The sequence below is a fragment of the Oryctolagus cuniculus genome, chromosome 9 (assembly GCF_051225735.1).
Source record: "Oryctolagus cuniculus isolate XC-2025 breed Fujian yellow rabbit chromosome 9, ASM5122573v1, whole genome shotgun sequence".
Lineage (NCBI taxonomy): Eukaryota > Metazoa > Chordata > Mammalia > Lagomorpha > Leporidae > Oryctolagus > Oryctolagus cuniculus.
Genome location: NC_142875.1, coordinates 65,730,573 through 65,748,613, shown reverse-complemented (window position 1 = coordinate 65,748,613; position 18,041 = coordinate 65,730,573). Strand labels below are relative to the sequence as shown.

At 43.4% G+C, this 18,041-nt stretch overlaps 1 protein-coding gene across 7 annotated transcripts in view; it reads right to left on the bottom strand.

Moving 5' to 3' along the window:
- LRCH1 (leucine rich repeats and calponin homology domain containing 1) overlaps window positions 1-18,041 on the bottom strand; it is a 212,435-nt gene that overhangs the window by 100,935 nt on the left and 93,459 nt on the right. For 6 of the 7 annotated variants that reach the window (XR_016213262.1, XM_070048799.2, XM_070048800.2 and 3 more), the window contains exon 2: window positions 6,128-6,272. Coding sequence is in view for 5 of the 7 variants with exons in the window: in XM_070048799.2 (XP_069904900.1) it covers window positions 6,128-6,272 (145 nt within the window). In the remaining 2 variants the exon portion in view is untranslated. Of the gene's footprint in view, window positions 1-6,127; window positions 6,273-18,041 lie in introns of those variants that run through there. The other variant, XM_089304122.1, reaches the window with a different exon arrangement.

Below are 18,041 nucleotides of genomic sequence, written 5' to 3'. Positions count from 1 at the left end.
ATTTCTTTTTTTATAACATTTATTTAGTAAATATGAATTTCCAAAGTACAGTTTATGGATTACAATGGCTTTTTCCCCCATAACTTCCCTCCCACTCACACCCCTCCCATCTCCCGCTCCCTCTCCCATTCCATTCACATCAAGATTCATTTTCAATTATCTTTATATACAGAAGATCAATTTAGTATATATTAAGTAAAGATTTCATCAGTTTGCACCCACACAGAAACACAAAGTGTAAAATACTCTTTCAATACTAGTTATAGCATTAATTCACATTGGACAACACATTAAGGACAGAGATCCTACATGAGGAGTAAGTACACAGTGACTCCTGTTGTTGACTTAACAATCTGACACTCTTGTTTATGGCGACAGTAATCTCCCTAGGCTCTACTCATGAGTTGCCAAGGCTATGGAAGTCTTTTAGTTCGCCGATTTCGATCTTATTCAGACAAGGTCATAGTCAAAGTGGAAGTTCTCTTCTTTCAGAGAAAGGTACCTCCTTCTTTGATGGCCCTGTTCTTTCCACTGGGATCTCACTTGCAGAGATCCTTCATTTAGGTCTTCTTCTTCTTCTTCTTCTTCCTCTTTTTTTTTTTTTTTTTTTCCCCAGAGTGTCTTGGCTTTCCATGCCTAAAATACTCTCATGGGCTCTTCAGCCAGATCCAAATGCCTTAAGGGCTGATTCTGAGGCCAGAGTGCTGTTTAGGACATCTGCCATTCTATGAGTCTGTTGTGTATCCCGCTTCCCATGTTGGATCGTTCTCTCCGTTTTTTATTCTATCAGTTAGTATTTGCAGACACTAGTCTTGTTTGTGTGATCCCTTTGACTCTCAGACCTATCAGTGTGACCAATTGTGAACTGAAATTGATCACTTGCACTAGTGAGATGGCATTGGTACATGCAACCTTGATGGGATTGTATTGGACTCCCCTGGCACGTTTCTAACTCCACCATATGGGGCAAGTCCGATTGAGCATGTCCCAAATTGTACATCTCCTCCCTCTCTTATTCCCACTCTTATATTTAACAGGGATCACTTTTCAGTTAAATTTCAACACCTAAGAATAATTGTGTGTTAATTACAGGGTTCAACCAATAGTACTAGAACAAAAAAAAATACTAAAAGGGATAAAGTATTACATTGTACATCAACAGTCAAGACAAGGGCTGATCAAGTCACTGTTTCTCATAGTGTCCATTTCACTTCAACAGGTTTCCCCTTTGGTGCTCAGTTAGTTTTCGCCGATCAGGGAGAACATATGATATTTGTCCCTTTGGGACTGGCTTAATTTATTCAGCATAATGTTTTCCAGATTCCTCCATTTTGTTGCAAATGACCAGATTTCCTTGTTTTTTTACTGCTGTATAGTATTCTATGGAGTACATGTCCCATAATTTCTTTATCCAGTCTACTGTTGATGGGCATTTGGGTTGGTTCCAGGTCTTAGCTATTGTGAATTGAGCTGCAATAAACATTAATGTGCAGACAGCTTTTTTGTTTGCCAATTTAATTTCCTTGGGTAAATTCCAAGGAGTGGTATGGCTGGGTTGTATGATAGGGTTATATTCAGGTTTCTGAAGAATCTCTAGACTGACTTCCATAGTGGCTTAATCAGTTTGCATTCCCACCAACAGTGGGTTAGTGTCCCTTTTTCCTCACATCCTCTCTAGCATCTATTGTTGGTAGAACCCCCAATATATTTCTTTTTAAAAAAAGATTTTATTTATTTATTTGAGAGAAAGAGTTACAGTGAGAGGGATAGAGAGAAAGGTTTTCCATCCATTGGTTCACTCCCCACATGGCTTCACCTGCAGGAGCTGTGCCAATCTAAAGCCAGGAGCCAGAAGCCTACTCCAGGTCTCCCACATGGGTGCAGGGGCTCAAGTGCTTTCCCAACCCACAGCAGAGAGCTGGATCAGAAGAGGAGGCGCCAGGACTAGAACTGGCGCCCATATGAGATGCCAGCACTGCAGGCAGAGGATTAACCTACTGCGCCACAGTGCCAGCCCCAGTATATTTCTAAATTAATGATAATGCCATGCTTTGACTGACGATATGCTTGCCGCTTTGGCAACTCAGTAGCTTACTCAATCTGAGTCTCCATTTCCTGTTCAAGTGAAGGGACTGGCAGGCTTCCCCAAAAGTCAGAAGTTAACAAGGCCCATCATGCCCCGTTGCCACATCCAAAAAGACGCACATTTTATCCTGTTGACTTAATATTCTTTTAGGGCCCAAAAGGCCATCTGTGGTTGTTGTGAGACTTGCTGTCATGTGCACACACAAGCACACTATTCTGAGTTCCTCCTGGTTACCGGCTTTGGAATGGCTAAGGGATGCAAGGATGGCAGTTTGCAAACAAGAATTCACCCAGACAGCACTACTCAACGTTTTAGAAGACTTAGCAACTTAATTAGATGCTAGAATTTTTTAGATACTATTACACATTACAGATGGGACAGTCACCTGTCTATTTGTCAAATGGGTTTTTTTAGGTCAGAGCTCTATTGTCTATATTGTACTCTACCTCAGATCACTCCAAAACAGAGAAATAACTTAATTTTAAAGGTGTAATTCCTAGAAGGTATTTCTCAACTCCATGCAGTGATCAAACAGGGATTAAAAGACTTGTAATTGGCCGGTGCTGCGGCTCACTAGGCTAATCCTCCGCCTTGCGGCGCAGGCACACCAGGTTCTAGTCCCAGTCGGGGTGCCGGATTCTGTCCCGGTTGCCCCCTCTTCCAGGCCAGCTCTCTGCTGTGGCCAGGGAGTGCAGTGGAGGATGGCCCAAGTCCTTGGGCCCTGCACCCCATGCGAGACCAGGATAAGTACCTGGCTCCTGCCATCAGATTAGCGCGGTGCGCCAGCCGCAGCGCACTGGCCGCGGCGGCCATTGGAGGGTGAACCAACAGCAAAAGGAAGACCTTTCTCTCTGTCTCTCTCTCTCACTGTCCACTCTGCCTGTCAAAAAAAAAAAAAAAAAAAAAAAAAAAAAAGACCTGTAATTGACCAGCCTCCTGATCTAAAGCCTGTCCTCAACACAATTTCATGTTTACACATTTACACTCATTAAACAATTTTTAAAGGAAGAATAAAAATAATTCTGCATGTATTTATAGTGTCTGGCCTTCCAAAAGCTTAGATGGTCATATGTCGCTCACATGTCTTCCACACTACCTCTGAGAAGAGATGTACTTTTTCTTAATTCCATCCAGTTCTTGCAAAAGGCACATGAGTCAACAGAGAATAAGTCTCAGTCACAGGAGCATTCAAAGTAGCAGATTTGAGCAAAGAAACAACACAAATATGACCAACACAAATGGAAGCAGAGAGAGAGGCAAGCATGACATTAAAGCATTATGGTGAAAAACAAAACTAAACAGTTGGGTGCTCAACAGTCCCTTCATTTCTTACTCCTTGCCATCCCCTCGGAATTCATCACATAACCGTTTATAAAGTACAAGGTCTTCTTGGGACATGATCAGCATCAACGACTTCCCTATGTCCTCGCATTAAAGCATTCTGAGATCCATGTTCCATCTTACTCTTCCTACTCATCTACAGATAGCAGCAATCGACTTTCAACTATGTAGAACAACAAAAAAATCACCATACCATAACAAGTGTTACTAATGCTTTAAAAGTATGAAATAAATTTTAAGATTATATTATTATCTAGTGTTTTTGTTTTAAAAATTTTGTGCTCTGTAGCATCCTAGAAGAACACTGCCATCCACACCCAGAAGCTGCTCAGCTCACACAGACTTAACACAACAATCCAGTTAAATTAATTTACTTATTGCCTGTAGAACCACTAGGGACAGAAATGCCACAGCAAGACAAAAGTGGGGAGATACGTGACTGCTCTGTAGGTTTTGGGAATAGTTTCCTTTTGGGGGTTGGGACTACAGGATAGATATCTAAGGGAGACACTGAACCAAAATCTACAAACACCATTATGGGTAGTTCCACTAGGCCACTCCAAGGTAGCTGACATTCCACTGTGGCAGAAACAGCAGGGAAAAAAACAGTCAGATGAACTGGAACCTGCAAAACTGACGATCAGATAGATATATGAGTCTCCTGATCACCCTAACAGTAACCTACATCTTATTTGTGGAAAAGAAATTAAACCGCTTACAAACAAGCCTAGGTTTTTTGTTTCTTCTTCTTCTTCTTCTTCTTCTTCTTTTTTTTTTTTTTTTTTTTGCAATTCTGATGAAAAACATACGCACTTTTATGGATATGCAATGGAAACCAATTTTTTAGCTGCAATAAAAAGCATTGGAAAAGCCTCCTAATTCTCAGTGACTCACCCAAAAATAAAAATCCTCTTTTGTTTCTTTCATAAAGTGATGCCCTACCAAGTGCATTGGAATTCTATGGTTTCTTTTTAAAACTTATTTATTTATTTGAAATGCAGAGGGTGGGGAGGGGGGAGAAAAAGAGAGAGATGAAAGGAGAGAGGGACAGAGAGCTTTCATCCACTGGTTCACTTCCTAATAGGCAGCTCTGAGCCTGCCTGAAGTCAAGAGCCAGGCACTCCATCCAGGTCTCCCACATGAGTGGCAGGGGCCCAGGTACATGGGCCATCATCTGCTGCCTTCCAGGGTGCATTGGCAGGAAGCTGGATTGGAAGTAGAATACACAGGATGCAAACTTGCGCTCCGATATGGGACACCAGCATCGCAAGCTGCTCCACGACGCTGGCCCCTGGGATTCTTCAGGTGCCACCCTCTGCACGAAGATGATAGAACTGACATGCGTGAACTCTATGGGCTCATTTTCATAATAGAGAGAGTTTGATAAAACAGTTCCACTCTCTCTTCTGAAATCCCAAACTCGAGGCAAGGATTTTGGAAGTAAGGAGCCAGAATGTGACCAAAGCACCACTCAGCTTGAAAACCTAAAACAAGGCCTTAGAGTCACTTACTTACCCCACTCCAGGGCTACCAGGGTTGCTGATATGTTACTTAACCTATGTCATGCACACTCTGGGAGTCAAAGCGTTAAACCGTCCTCCGAGAGCACGGACTGACTTTAGCAGGCTATAACAGAGCAAACTTTATCTATGGCTAGAGTGACTTTCTGTTCCTTAACTTTCTTTGGGAGGCTTACAGTGAATGGGCTCAATGTTATCAAGAACACCTAGAGACTCACCACATTTTGTCTCTCGCTTTTAAAATTTGTCTTAGCTCTTCAATGCCTTTTTTATTTTTTAAGGATTTATTTATTTATTTGAGAGGCAGAGATCCAGACATCGATAAGGAGAGAGAGAGAGAGAGAGAGAGAGAGAGAAAGAAAGAGAGAGGTCTCATCACCAAAGGAAACAACTCCCCAAAGAAAACAACTCCCCAAAGGGCAGCCAATAGCTGGAGCTGAGCCAATCCAAAGTCAGGGGCCAGGAGCTTCTTTTGGGTCTCCCACGCAGGTGCAGGGGTCCAAGCACTTGGGACATCTTCCACTGCTTTCCCAGGCCATTAGCAGAGAGCTGGATCAGAAGTGGAGCAGCCAGGACTTGAACTGGTACATGAACTGTACGTACGGGATGCTGGTGCTGCAGGTAGAGGCTTAACCTATTATACCACAGCGCTGGCCCCCATGAATGCCTTTCAAAAATTAATTAATCAATTTCTATTTTACTTGTTTACTTGAAAGTCCAGAGACAGAGAGAGAGAGAGAGAATCTTCTATCCACTGCTTCATTCCCCAGTGCCTGCAACAGCTGGGAGTAGACGAAGCTGAAGCCAAGAACCTGGAATTCATAATCTTTGTCACCTCCCTTACCCTTCCCTCTGATCTGACAAAATCTACCTTAGTATCTGAAAATGGCATGCCTACAACCTTACAAATTCCAATTAAAGAAAGATTAATACAATGTAAATCATTTTCAAAAAATCTTGTCATATGACATTCAGAAAGTCTAGTACCAACAGCAGTATTAAAGGCACTATAAATTCATTACAAAAAGGTATTTCTTAAATGATCTCCATGGTGGCTTATTTCTAAGAATGGTCAAGGAATTTCAAAGAGGGAAAATGACAGAAAAAAAAAAAAAAAAAAAAAAAAAACTACGTTGTCTTTCTTCATTGAACCTGACTACCGCATTCACAGTTAACCTACCTCAAGTTTAAGTAAGTCAGCATCTGCAGGTTGATGATGGCCTCGGGAATGACTCGGATGCAATTGTGATACAGATTAAGAATTTCCAGTGATACGAAATGGCACAATTCCATTGGAACTTCAACCAGTCTGTTTTTAGATAAATCTGTGAGAGAAGAAAAGAACATTTTGTCAATAAATCCTCAACAAACTCATATTATCTTATTATTCATGAATATTTTTCAATATTATAATCTGAAGTTAGATTGACATGATCATTTTTTGCATCTGTTACCATAGTGTTATGATTTCTAATTTCTTCGCTACATTCAGCTACACATGGGATAAGAAAAAACAAAAGAATTGGTAAAACTTTTAGCTTTCTTAATTTGCAAACCAAGACATGAGAGGGAAATTTCTTCCTCTATCTTGCAATTATCTCAAACTCATGCTACTTTATGCATTCCAGAAAAAAATCCATTCTTCAATATATTTGAATACATATACTTACAATAATTATTAACTCAATTTGGCATATATATGTGTAACACACATATACATATGTATAATCTTTTGAACTGGGGAATACACTTTTATACACAAGCAATATGACTTTCATACCCTCTGCATGTAATAAAACTCTACACAAATATTTTATTCACTAAAACCACAAGAGAAATCAACATCTATTAAGAACCAAGTCTTTCTGCCACATGACCACCAGGAAAACTGGAGACCACCAACCAAGTGTATAAAAACGGTAATACTGGTCTACAGAGTGACGTAAGCACGCAGCATGCAAGGCTCACAGTATCGCCCCTCACCAGTAAAATGACGGAATAACCCCTAATACGTAAGTCTCAGAATGGGAGACATGACTGCCAAACATCATAAAACACTGGATATGAGGAAAGAGTCAGCTCTCCCGAAAACACGACCTCGACGGTAAGACATCACCTCGTCCTGCAGCAATGAAAATGCCTAGTGAACAACACGCCACATGCACCCTGACCAAGGGGAGGGATGAAGGAAACGCAAGTAGTTCAGTGCCATCCTGGGAGTGGGAGTGCAGGAGCTACATCCCCTGACGCCCCCACCAGTAAACAAATATACAAATAAATAGCACCGAATGGCTCCAGAGGGGGAACTGTAACAAAAATTTTTAAAGGAATAATCTGATAATATTTCAACCATTCCAACCCATATAATAAGAAGGAACATTGCCAAAATCTTACTTAAAAAGTTAGGTATAATATTGGCATGATCACCTAACAAGGAAAGTACATGAAAGGGAAACTACATATCCATGAACCTACTAAACACTGATGCCAATCCTTAATTCTAAACATTAGCAAATAGAATTCAGTAGAACATAAAAATATTAACATACGGTAAGTGGGATTTATCTAGTAATAAAGGTTATTACAACAATTTGACATACAAGTAGACCAAAGGTGAAATAGCATATGATAATCTCCATGGATACTCAAAAGACATTGGATAAAATGCTATGTTCATTTGTTATTAAGAACGTTTTATTGAGGTGTATTTTTATATACCAAAAATTGACCCATTTCAAGTTTACAATGCATTGACCCCCCCGTAACTTTACTGAGGTGTGTGTTCAACATCAGGTATCACTTTTAGAACATTTATATTCATTCTCTTTGTTTTCCCTGTTTTTTTTTTTATTAACATGAAGAACCTGTACATTTTTTTTTAATAGGCAGAGTGGACAGTGAGAGAGAGAGAGAGAGAGAAAGGTCTTCCTTTGCCGTTGGTTCACCCTCCAATGGCCGCCGCGGCTAGCGCGCTGCGGCCGGCGCACCGCGCTGATCCGATGGCAGGAGCCAGGAGCCAGGTGCTTTTCCTGGTCTCCCATGGGGTGCAGGGCCCAAGCACCTGGGCCATCCTCCACTGCACTCCCGGGCCACAGCAGAGAGCTGGCCTGGAAGAGGGGCAACCAGGACAGAATCCGGCACCCCAACCAGGACTAGAACCCGGGGTGCTGGCGCCGCAGGCGGAAGATTAGCCTATTGAGCCACAGCGCCGGCCGAACCTGTACATTATTATGGGGTACACCGCTATACTCTAACCATGTAAAGAGTGTAAACTGATTAAATTAATTGACGAGCATTTCAGTTTTCTCATCTTTTATTTCTGCTTAGAGACTACCGGCTCCTCTCTCCCAGCTCCACGTGCAGCATTGTGAACTGCAGTCACCCACTGTGCCGGGGAACTCTAGAACCCACCACCTGCTTCTGACTGTGCCTTGGTGCCCAGGATACAACTGCTTAGCAAAACTAGAAGAGTCAGATACTTCCTTTCATGATTCACACACACACACACACACACACACACACAAAGAGAAAGTGGATGAGAGAAGGGAAGAGAATGCTTTTATTTACTACTAAAATTATATTTATCAATATATTTATATCAATTATATTTATCAGTGTTCAGAAAATAACCAGAGGAAGGTATTAGGCAAGGAAAGGAAACAAGACTCAAAGTTGGAAAGGATAAGACAAAGCTACTTATTTGTAGATAAGATGATTGTTCTTCTGTAAAATCCAAGAGTTATCAACAGAAAATAACAATGATACAGGGACGAAAACTAATATGCTGAGGCATCAGGCTTCACACACGAACTAGCAAACTGAGATAACAGCAGAGACCTACCTATGGCAATTACAGAAGGGTGAGAGACTTAATTTTCTTAAGAAATAGCATAGAGTTTATATGAAGAAAATGGCAAAATGCAACACAAAAGTTAAACCCATCAAAAAGCTGTTCCATTAACTAAAGAAAACTCCATATCAAAAAGGTGTCCATTCTGTTATACCTGAAAGATTTAAAATGCACTTCTAACTTAAAAAAATTGTTTAAGGATTATCAGATAAGGGGATTCTAAAAGGCATGTGGTAAAATAACAGCACAAAATGATAACATCTCTCTCCAAAAAACAGGAGCTAGGAGAGGAACCAGCTGTGCCAGACATCAAAAATACATGAGAAAGCAATGTGGTGGATAGATGGGAAGCTCATTGGAACAAACTGCAAAGATGAGAAATGAGACAAAGAGATACACATACAGAAATCAACTGTGCAGCCCAAGCGGCACTTGAAGCCCACAGGGAGAAAATGCAAAGTCAGGTGGTTGCTTGAGAAGCTGCTGAGCACCTGAAACCATCCAGAACCCTGCCTCACTGCCAACGACAAAGTCATGGCAGCAATAGGGCAACAGGTGGGAAACTACGGTTTAGGACCTTAGGATAAGGAAGGTCTTTCCACAGATGACAGAAAACCAAACAGATAAATCTGACACATAAAAACACAACTCAAGGCATTTTACAACTAACGGAACTTCACCCATGCATGTGTGGGGGCTGGGGGTGAAGTCCTACCACTCATAAATCCAACAGGCTAATCTTTTTTACGTAGAAAGAGCTTCTACAATCAGTAAGAATGAAACTGAGGGAAATACACTAGGAAAAAGATGGCTCACAGAACAGGGCACACAAATGGGTCGTAGGCATAAGGATAAGAGTCATCAACCTCACTGGAATCGCAGCAATGCAAATGACAGCCCCATGGAGACAGTTCAACTAGGCTGAGGAATACAAGATCGGGTACGCACACGGTAATGCTGAGGCTGTGGAGCACATTAGGTGGAGAACATTTTAGGAATATCTACCAAAATGAGGAGCTTAGAGCAAAAGGCAGAAGGCAGCAGCTCTGCAGGGTGAGGAAGCGCCGACACTGACCAGTTAATCATCTTACCATGACCTGGAAATTTGCTGAGAGTAGATTGTTAGGTGCTTTTGCCACACACACGCGCACACACACACACATACACAGGAAACTACACAAGATGGATTAGTTAACTTGGTTGACTACAGCTGTCATTTCACTATGTGTATATACATGTACCAAAACATCATGTTGTCTACCTGAAGTACCTATGACTTAACAGCTACAAATATAATTCAGCTTAGCAACCTTTCTTCATCTACGGATGCAGTCATATGTGTGCAAGTGATACATTTTGAAACAGCAAAAGATAAAAAGCAATTTAATTATCAGTGAAGGCTGGTTAAATATTAATTTACCATTAGTAAATATCATAAAGATGGCTAAAATTAAAACAGCCAATCCATACTAATGTGATTTTAATTCTGATGGAACGTAACATTAATCATATTCCATAATGGAACATTAAAACTATGCAGCTATTAAAATGAATGATGTAGCTCTATATGTGCTGATAGGAAACCACCTCCAAGACACGGTGTAAATGGTTTTTTAAAAGCAAGTACAAAACAGTGTAGAGAGTATCTGTGTTTTCTAGTGGATACTTACATAACCATTTAGCTGTAAATATTTTATCTCTGAAGGGCTAGACAAGAAATTGGTAGAAGGGGTTATTTCTGGAGCAAGGATCTCTGTCTAGGTGGACAGAGGGAGTGAGAGGGAGGAAGCTTCTCACGGTGGATCCTCTGTATCTTGAGATGACATGACATGAAATACATGCACATTTCCACAATATGCAGAATCATCTGTGTGTGTGTCTAATTTTTTAAAGCAATGAACCCTCTCATCAGTATTGTTATTCTTTTTCTACTTAAAGAATTTGTTTTATGAGAAAAGAGTTAAAAAGCCAAAGAAAACTCTGAGGTGAGGTCCTTCTTATTCAATTAAAAGGAAACACTGAAGAAAGCTTCCTTTCATGAATGTTTAGAACCTAAACAGAAAAAAATTCCAGAAGTCTCTTGCATTCTTACTTCCTGAAACCCTTCATTAGATGTGGGTGATTGCACCGGACTACAAATGTTGGAAACTTGCCCGGAGAACTCGTATTTGTCCTTCAGGTTCAACTACAAGAAAATTCCACTGAGGTTCTAGTTTACGTTCCAACTTTACTTTTCTGAGAATTGCTAGAACTATATGATCCAGTTGGATGCAGAAAGATATAGAATGTTTCAACAACTTTCAGGTAAAAAAAAATTTTCAGTAGTTTCAGTGTCACTGATGTTTTAAAAAATTTACTTAAATTGTTTGAAAGGTGGAGACAGAGGGATATCTTTTTACCTGTTGGTTTACTGCCCAAATGCCCACAACAATCAAGGCTGGGCTGGGCTAAAGTCAGGAGGCTGGAACTCAATTCAGATCTCTCACTTGGGTAGCAGGCACCCAAGTACATGAACCACATCTTAGCAGGAAGCTGGAATCGTAGGTGGGGTTGGGACTGGAACCCAGGCGCTCTTATATAGAACACAGGTGTACTAAGCAATTGTATCAAATATAACAGCTCCACCAAATGTCCACTCTTAATGCTTGTTTTTCTCAGCCAAAAAAAAATTATTTAGGGTTTTCTTTTTAAAGAAACATTGTTGTACAACCACAAACTTCTGAAAAGACAATAAATTATCAAATTTCTAACAGAAACCACTCCAACCTGAGAACAGACGAGCAATTCTAAATCCACAACAACCTGAGATATGTAAGCAAGTTACTCAGTGTCCTGTCTCTGATGCCAGGTAGGTAAGATCAGAGCACACGCACACCTGGCAGCTCTAATGCGCCTCTCAGAGCCTAGATCTCTGGACAGAAGTACTGGAATCCAAGTGATTTTATTTCCTTATAACAATCAATACCAGCAGTTAAATATCATAAAGTGCTATATTACAAATATACAATATCAGAAAATTATTGTATTACAAAATACAAATACATAGTAAACACTGGCACATCCTTTTAACAAACTGGTCACTGCACTATACAATCTATATGTTCTACAAAGTAACCTGAATTTTGTTTTCAAACTTGGAAATGGTAGGAGAACTAAAATTATAAAACAGCTTACAAATTAAGCAAATTTGGAATACTTGGTTAAGTTACTAAAGGTAACATTATTTACAACTTGGTAAAAAAAAAAAAGGAAAGAATCTGGAATCATGTGATAATTAGGGTATGAGTCTGGTATTTCATCACTATTTACAGAACGGGTTTTATTTGCTCTCTTCCCTTCTTATCTTCTCCAGAATCTCCAGTGTCGAGGGCAAAGTTTAACATTTTTCCCAAGGCTTCTCGGGAAGCCTCACTTGGTCCAGAAGCGGGAGTTGCACCCAGGGCTGCTCAGAGCATCTCAGGGACGGGATGAGTCCCGCCTGCTGCCAGCAAAAGGTACACCTGCTCAAACCTGAATGCCTCCCCTCCCCCAGGCCGGCCCTTCAAAACTGCAGCCAGTATCTTATCTTCAAGTCTTGTTTAGTGTGCTGTCCTGTATGGACGTCTTCAGGAACCCCTTATTAAAAGTTGGGCCATACATTATGAGCAAGTAACAACAGGCCTACACTGCCAGTCAAATGATCAGACTTCTTGTGCACTGAGTGAGTGAGAAGTTCTCTATGCCCTGGGCACTCTCTTACCCTGGGTTTGTGTTTCTAGATGAAAAGAAAGAAGCTATATTAGAAAACCTGGGCCGGCACCGCGGCTCAATAGGCTAATCCTCCACCTAGCGGCACCGGCACACCGGGTTCTAGTCCCGGTCGGGGCACCGGATTCTTTCCCGGTTGCCCCTCTTCCAGGCAAGCTCTCTGCTGTGGCCCAGGAAGGCAGTAGAGGATGGCCCAAGCCTGCACCCCATGGGAGACCAGGAGAAGCACCTGGCTCCTGGCTTTGGATCAGCGCGGCGCGCCGGCCGCAGCGCGCCAGCGGTGGCGGCCATTGGAGGGTGAACCAATGGTAAAGGAAGACCTTTCTCTCTGTCTCTCTCTCTCACTATCCACTCTGCCTGTCAAAAAAAAAAAAAAAAAAAAAAAAAAGAAAACCTACACAGAGCTCAGATGCTCTTTTAATGTCAATACCAAACCAGCTGCCTTTATCAGCATTGTTCAACTTCTAACAAAACTGAAAAATGGAGAAGTCTGACTTTTTCTCAAGTTAATGAGTAATATGCCGATTTATTCCTGTTTTCATCAGCATATAACACATTACCTGGGCTCATGTCCCAGCTCTGCTTCCAATCCCAGCTTCCTGCTAATGTGCACCCTGCAGGAAGAAGCAGGTGATGGCTCAAGCAGTTGGACCCCTGCCACTCACACAGGAGACCTGGACTGAGTTCCTAGACATTGGCTTTGGCTTCATCTGGCCCTGGCCATTGTGGACATTTCAGGGGTGAACCAGTGCATGGAGCATTGTCTGCTTGGCTATTTCTCTCTCAATAATAAACTTATTAAAAATTATCAATTTTCATCATTATAAAAATACCTATCTATGATTGAAACAGGTTTATTTTGTCACATGATTTTGGAGGTTCACAGTCCAATACTGAGGGGGGCCCCACTTGTCCCCAATGGCAAAGCATGAATGGAGGAATGATGACATGGTGATCCAGGGGGCAGAAGGAGCAACTGGGTCTGACTCAGGATTTTGTAACCAACCCTTAGGGAAGAACTGCCTTCCAAGGGCAAGTACCCAATGACCAGAGAGCTTCCTACTAGACTCACCTCCTAGACACAAAGGAATGAATCAAGCTCCCACCTCTTAGCATCATTAATCCATGACTTTGAGACCTGACCACTGACATGAGTCCAGGAGCCATTAATGTTTTCAAAGCATAATATCATCCAAAATAAAGTGTACAAGATCTGAGAATTGCCCAGAACTTAGCAAGTTACCAACATTGTGCACCAAACGGAAAGTGCTAAAAATAATGTGAACGGATGGGCTTCATTCTGGAAGTGAGTGTGTGGAGCTTGGCAACGAAACCCAGGCCTGACCTGCTGCTTACACTAAGTACCCCACTTTCCTGAAGGCAGCTTCCCATACGTGACCTGCTTGTCTCTGCGTGGCATTGAACTCTCAATTCACTGCATTACTGGGAAAGAGAGTGCAGAAACAGGGCCTGCTCGCTTTCCTCTGCTGTATTTAGGCTAATGTGGAAATCATCTTGTATCTTCAGGAACCCACTAACCAACCCAAAGGAAGATTCCCAAAAGGGAAAGGAAGTCAGCTGCAATTGAGACACCTGACTTTGAAATTCCTCCCCTGCCAGTTTCAGATACCATCAGGAAAAAAAAAAAAATCCAGCCTAGGATGATGAAGTTTTGCTGTTTATAATCGGCCATGACCATAGAAAATCAGTGTACCCTCCCCCCACTTTATCCTCAACACAACCTGGCAGCACGTGCAGCTAAAATGCCCAGCTACAATGCAGACACTAAGGACCAGACAGGTAAGTGAACTTGCCTAAGGACACACAGTAAGTACAGGAAGTCCCACCCTGAACTTGCAGGATGGGGAGGCTCACATAAGAGGCAAAGAATTGTTCACCCAGGCCTATCTCATAAAATGCAGGAAAAGACAGATTCATTTCAGATGCTGGTTAGCGGGCCTTAAATACATTCTGCAGCCCTGTGCTACAAGTAAGGGACCTCTCTGTACCAGGCCCCTAATACATGCTCCAGACGGGAGAGCTCCTGTCGTCAGTGCTTGCTCCCCCCACCCAGCCCAAGCCGGCACTGCTTCTTCTCCCTGGAAACCCAGTCTGGGGTCCAGCCGTGCAGCGAGAGCCGCGCGCGCAGGGCAGCTTCATGCCAGCACAGCCGGGCAGCAAACCGGAAGCCCAGCACCACGAACTCCCCGCGTCCGCTTCTTAATTGAAGCATTCACATGAAAGCCGTGTGCAGCCAGAAATAAAACAATACGGGTGACCACTGCCAAAACAAGCTTTGCAAAGCCCTAAAATAAAGTAGCCAGCTGAATAAAAATAAGCAGGGTCGGGTAGAAAAACAGTCGATGTGCAGGCAGCACCGTCGGAGGGGGCATGCTGCTGCTTTTGTGAAAAAAAGGAAAAGCGGTGCCTCACGAGGAACCAGGCCCCCACGCTGCAGCAAAAACATCCCGCGTTCTCAGCCACCCAGAGCCAGGAAGCACAGGCATGAGGGTCCAGCAAAGCCCGGAGCCTCGTGCTCAGCGGCCTGCTGCCCAGCCAGAAGGCAGGCCTAATCCTGGACCTCAAAACCATGCCCAGGTCTAGGAAGTCCACATGACACCAAAAATGCAGGATCCTGGATATTGGATTTGAGGACATTGGTGCCAATCATAGTGTCTCAATAATAAATGGGCCACATAACATGTCCTTCATATCTGAATCTAAAGCCTTGAACCTCCACGAAGCACAAGGGACCTGCTGCTTCCCTAATCCTGATGGAGGCTGCCATGGGCCTGGCATCTTCCCCAGCCTCTGCTTGACTCCTCCTGGGACCACTGCCTCGGTGGGCCAACCCATGCTCTTCTATACTGACACGGGAGGGCACTTTCCACGTCATCCTACCAGGCCTCACCTTCCTCCCCAGCTTGACAACTCCTGGTGGCTGCCTCTCAGTCCTCACGCCTCTCTCCACATAGGCATCCCTCCCTGGCCCCACGATTCAGCACCCAGAGGGTTGCAGACCCAGCAAACGCACGGCAGTCGGGGAGGGCTACTGCAGCCAAGGGGCAGACAACTCCCCAACTCCACAGACAAAACTCCCCAACGCTGCCAGGATTACGGGGGCAGAAATAAGTGGATTTCTGCAAGTTTTGAGCGAACCAGGATCTCAGGATATGTCACTAGAGACCAACAAAGAAATCATGTCCAACAGTAGAAATCTAACGAGCGAGCACGAGATCTGCCCTCATCACCTGCTTACAAATCAGCAGACATCTTAACCCTTTGACTGGCCTGTGCTTTTCTCTCCCTCCCTCCCTCCCTCTCTTCCTCCCTCCCTCTCTGCTTAGCACCTAGTTGTTTGTTTATTCATGTGTGCAGGTGGTTAATTTTCTCTCTCCCACCTCTTAGACTACACGGTCCTTGAAGGTCCTAACCCTTGCACTGCTCACTGGTATACTATTACAGCTCAAAAATTATTTGTTGAACAAACCAAATGGAAAACGTGGCAGGAAAACTGGTTCTTAGGTCAGAGAGCTCGAGTTCAAATCCTGGCCCTAGCTGAGTAGACTAGGAAATAATTATGTAATTTCTCTAGGTCTCAACTTTTTCACTTGTAATAGGAGAATTATAACAATACTGGTCCTACACTAAGTTACTGAAAGGACTCCATGAGAAAACATACATATATAAACCATTGGAGCAGCACCTGGAAGAGAGCAGAGCACTCTAAGAATAATCTCTATGGGACAACATGAACCAAGGTCTGGCTTCAAAGGAGCTAAAAATCTAACCAACAAGCACATGAAACACATACTGTGGGCAAAATCTGCAAGTCCATTTGAGGACTTCCTTTTCCACTAGGTTAGCAGTCAGCTTATCCAATGGCTTCCTCCATCTGCTGACCAGTGTGTCTATCCCCTCACTCATCCCAGCGTCAGACGTATGCCTGTGCCCCTCATACATGCTGGAAGGAAGTCAGCTGATAGACATGCAGCAGTCAGCAGCGTCTAGAACTCCAGAAATGGCAACTAGAAAAAGACATACTTGTGTAATGAGGCCACAGCTCCTGCTCTAACAGCCTCAGGGTGCAGAAAGGGAGACACACACAGCCCAGTGGCGACATTCCAGAGAGCAGAGCGCGCACAGACAAGGGACAGGCGTCCCCCTGGGCTTCCTGGCCAGTACAACAGGGTGTGGGTTCTGCTGGGGGCAGATTTTAGATTTTCTTTTATTATGTCCTTAAAAATAAAAACATTAGGGAAGTTAATAGCACCCCTCAGAGGTAAAGAGGATGTGGCATTATGGTTTTTACAGCACATTCACGTATCATTGATTTGGGCCTTCCTGTTTTAAAAAGCCTTCTGGCGGCAAATCAAATGCTATCAGCTTTCTTTTCTTACAATGCACTGTAAATAATCTAGGCATGAGGCCATGTAAAGACCAGGATGCCCTGGACAGGGAACAGAAAGGGCGGGCCACTGGCATGAGGGGAGGGCAGGAGGCTTGGGGTTGTCTGTGGCGCTGGATGGAAGACGGAGGTCTCTAAGATTTTCCCCGGTGAGGCCTGTCCCTAAATCACAGGCCTCCGTCTCTCAGTGTAAGGAATACCGTGTTGCTTGGCTCAAGTGGAGCAGCTGATAACAGGCTCTAGCCAGCAGTTCAGACAGCCTCTTCACGTGGTAATTAGAGGGAGACAGGTTATTAGTGATTAAGGCACCTGACAAGGGCTGCAAGGTGAGTGATTTGGGGAATGCAAAGACAGCAAGAGCCAAGGACGCTGAGGCACACTGGCCTCCACCGTGCCCAGACTTGCGTGATTATGCGGGGGTCACAGAAGGGAGTGGACTTCTGTACAGGGAGGGAAAGGCAGAGAAACAGGCTCAGAATCCTTTGGCCCCTGGCTTGCAGGGGTTTTATTATCATTCCAAGCTTACTACCCAGAATGAAACAATGACCTGCTGTGAGCAGGTGATTATGTAAACACTGAAACTCTCGACTATTAAAAAAAAAAGTTCAGGGCCAGCGCCATGGCTCACGTGGTTAACCCTCCGCTTGTGGCGCCGGCATCCCATATGGGCACTGGGTTCTAGTCCTGGTTGCCCCTCTTTCAGCCCAGCTCTCTGCTGTGGCCCGGGAAGGCAGTGGAGGATGGCCCAGGCGCTTGGGCCCTGCACCCGCATGGGAGACCAGGAGGAAGCACCGGCCGTAACAGCCATTTGGGGGGTGAACCAACGGAAGGAAGACCCTTCTCTCTGTGTCTCTCTCTAACTCTGCCTGCCAAATTTAAAAAAAAAAAAAAAAGTTCTTTGCAGGAAAGAAAGCCCTTTATAATAAAAACGGTCAGACCACACACACACACACACACACACACACTTCCTAGGATTTTCACCTTGGTTGGAAACTTTTGAAATCAAATATACTGAGAAAGAGTCTAGCACACTTCAGTTAACCATAACCCTCATCTAATTAGATGTTCTTTTACCACACACTTTACAAA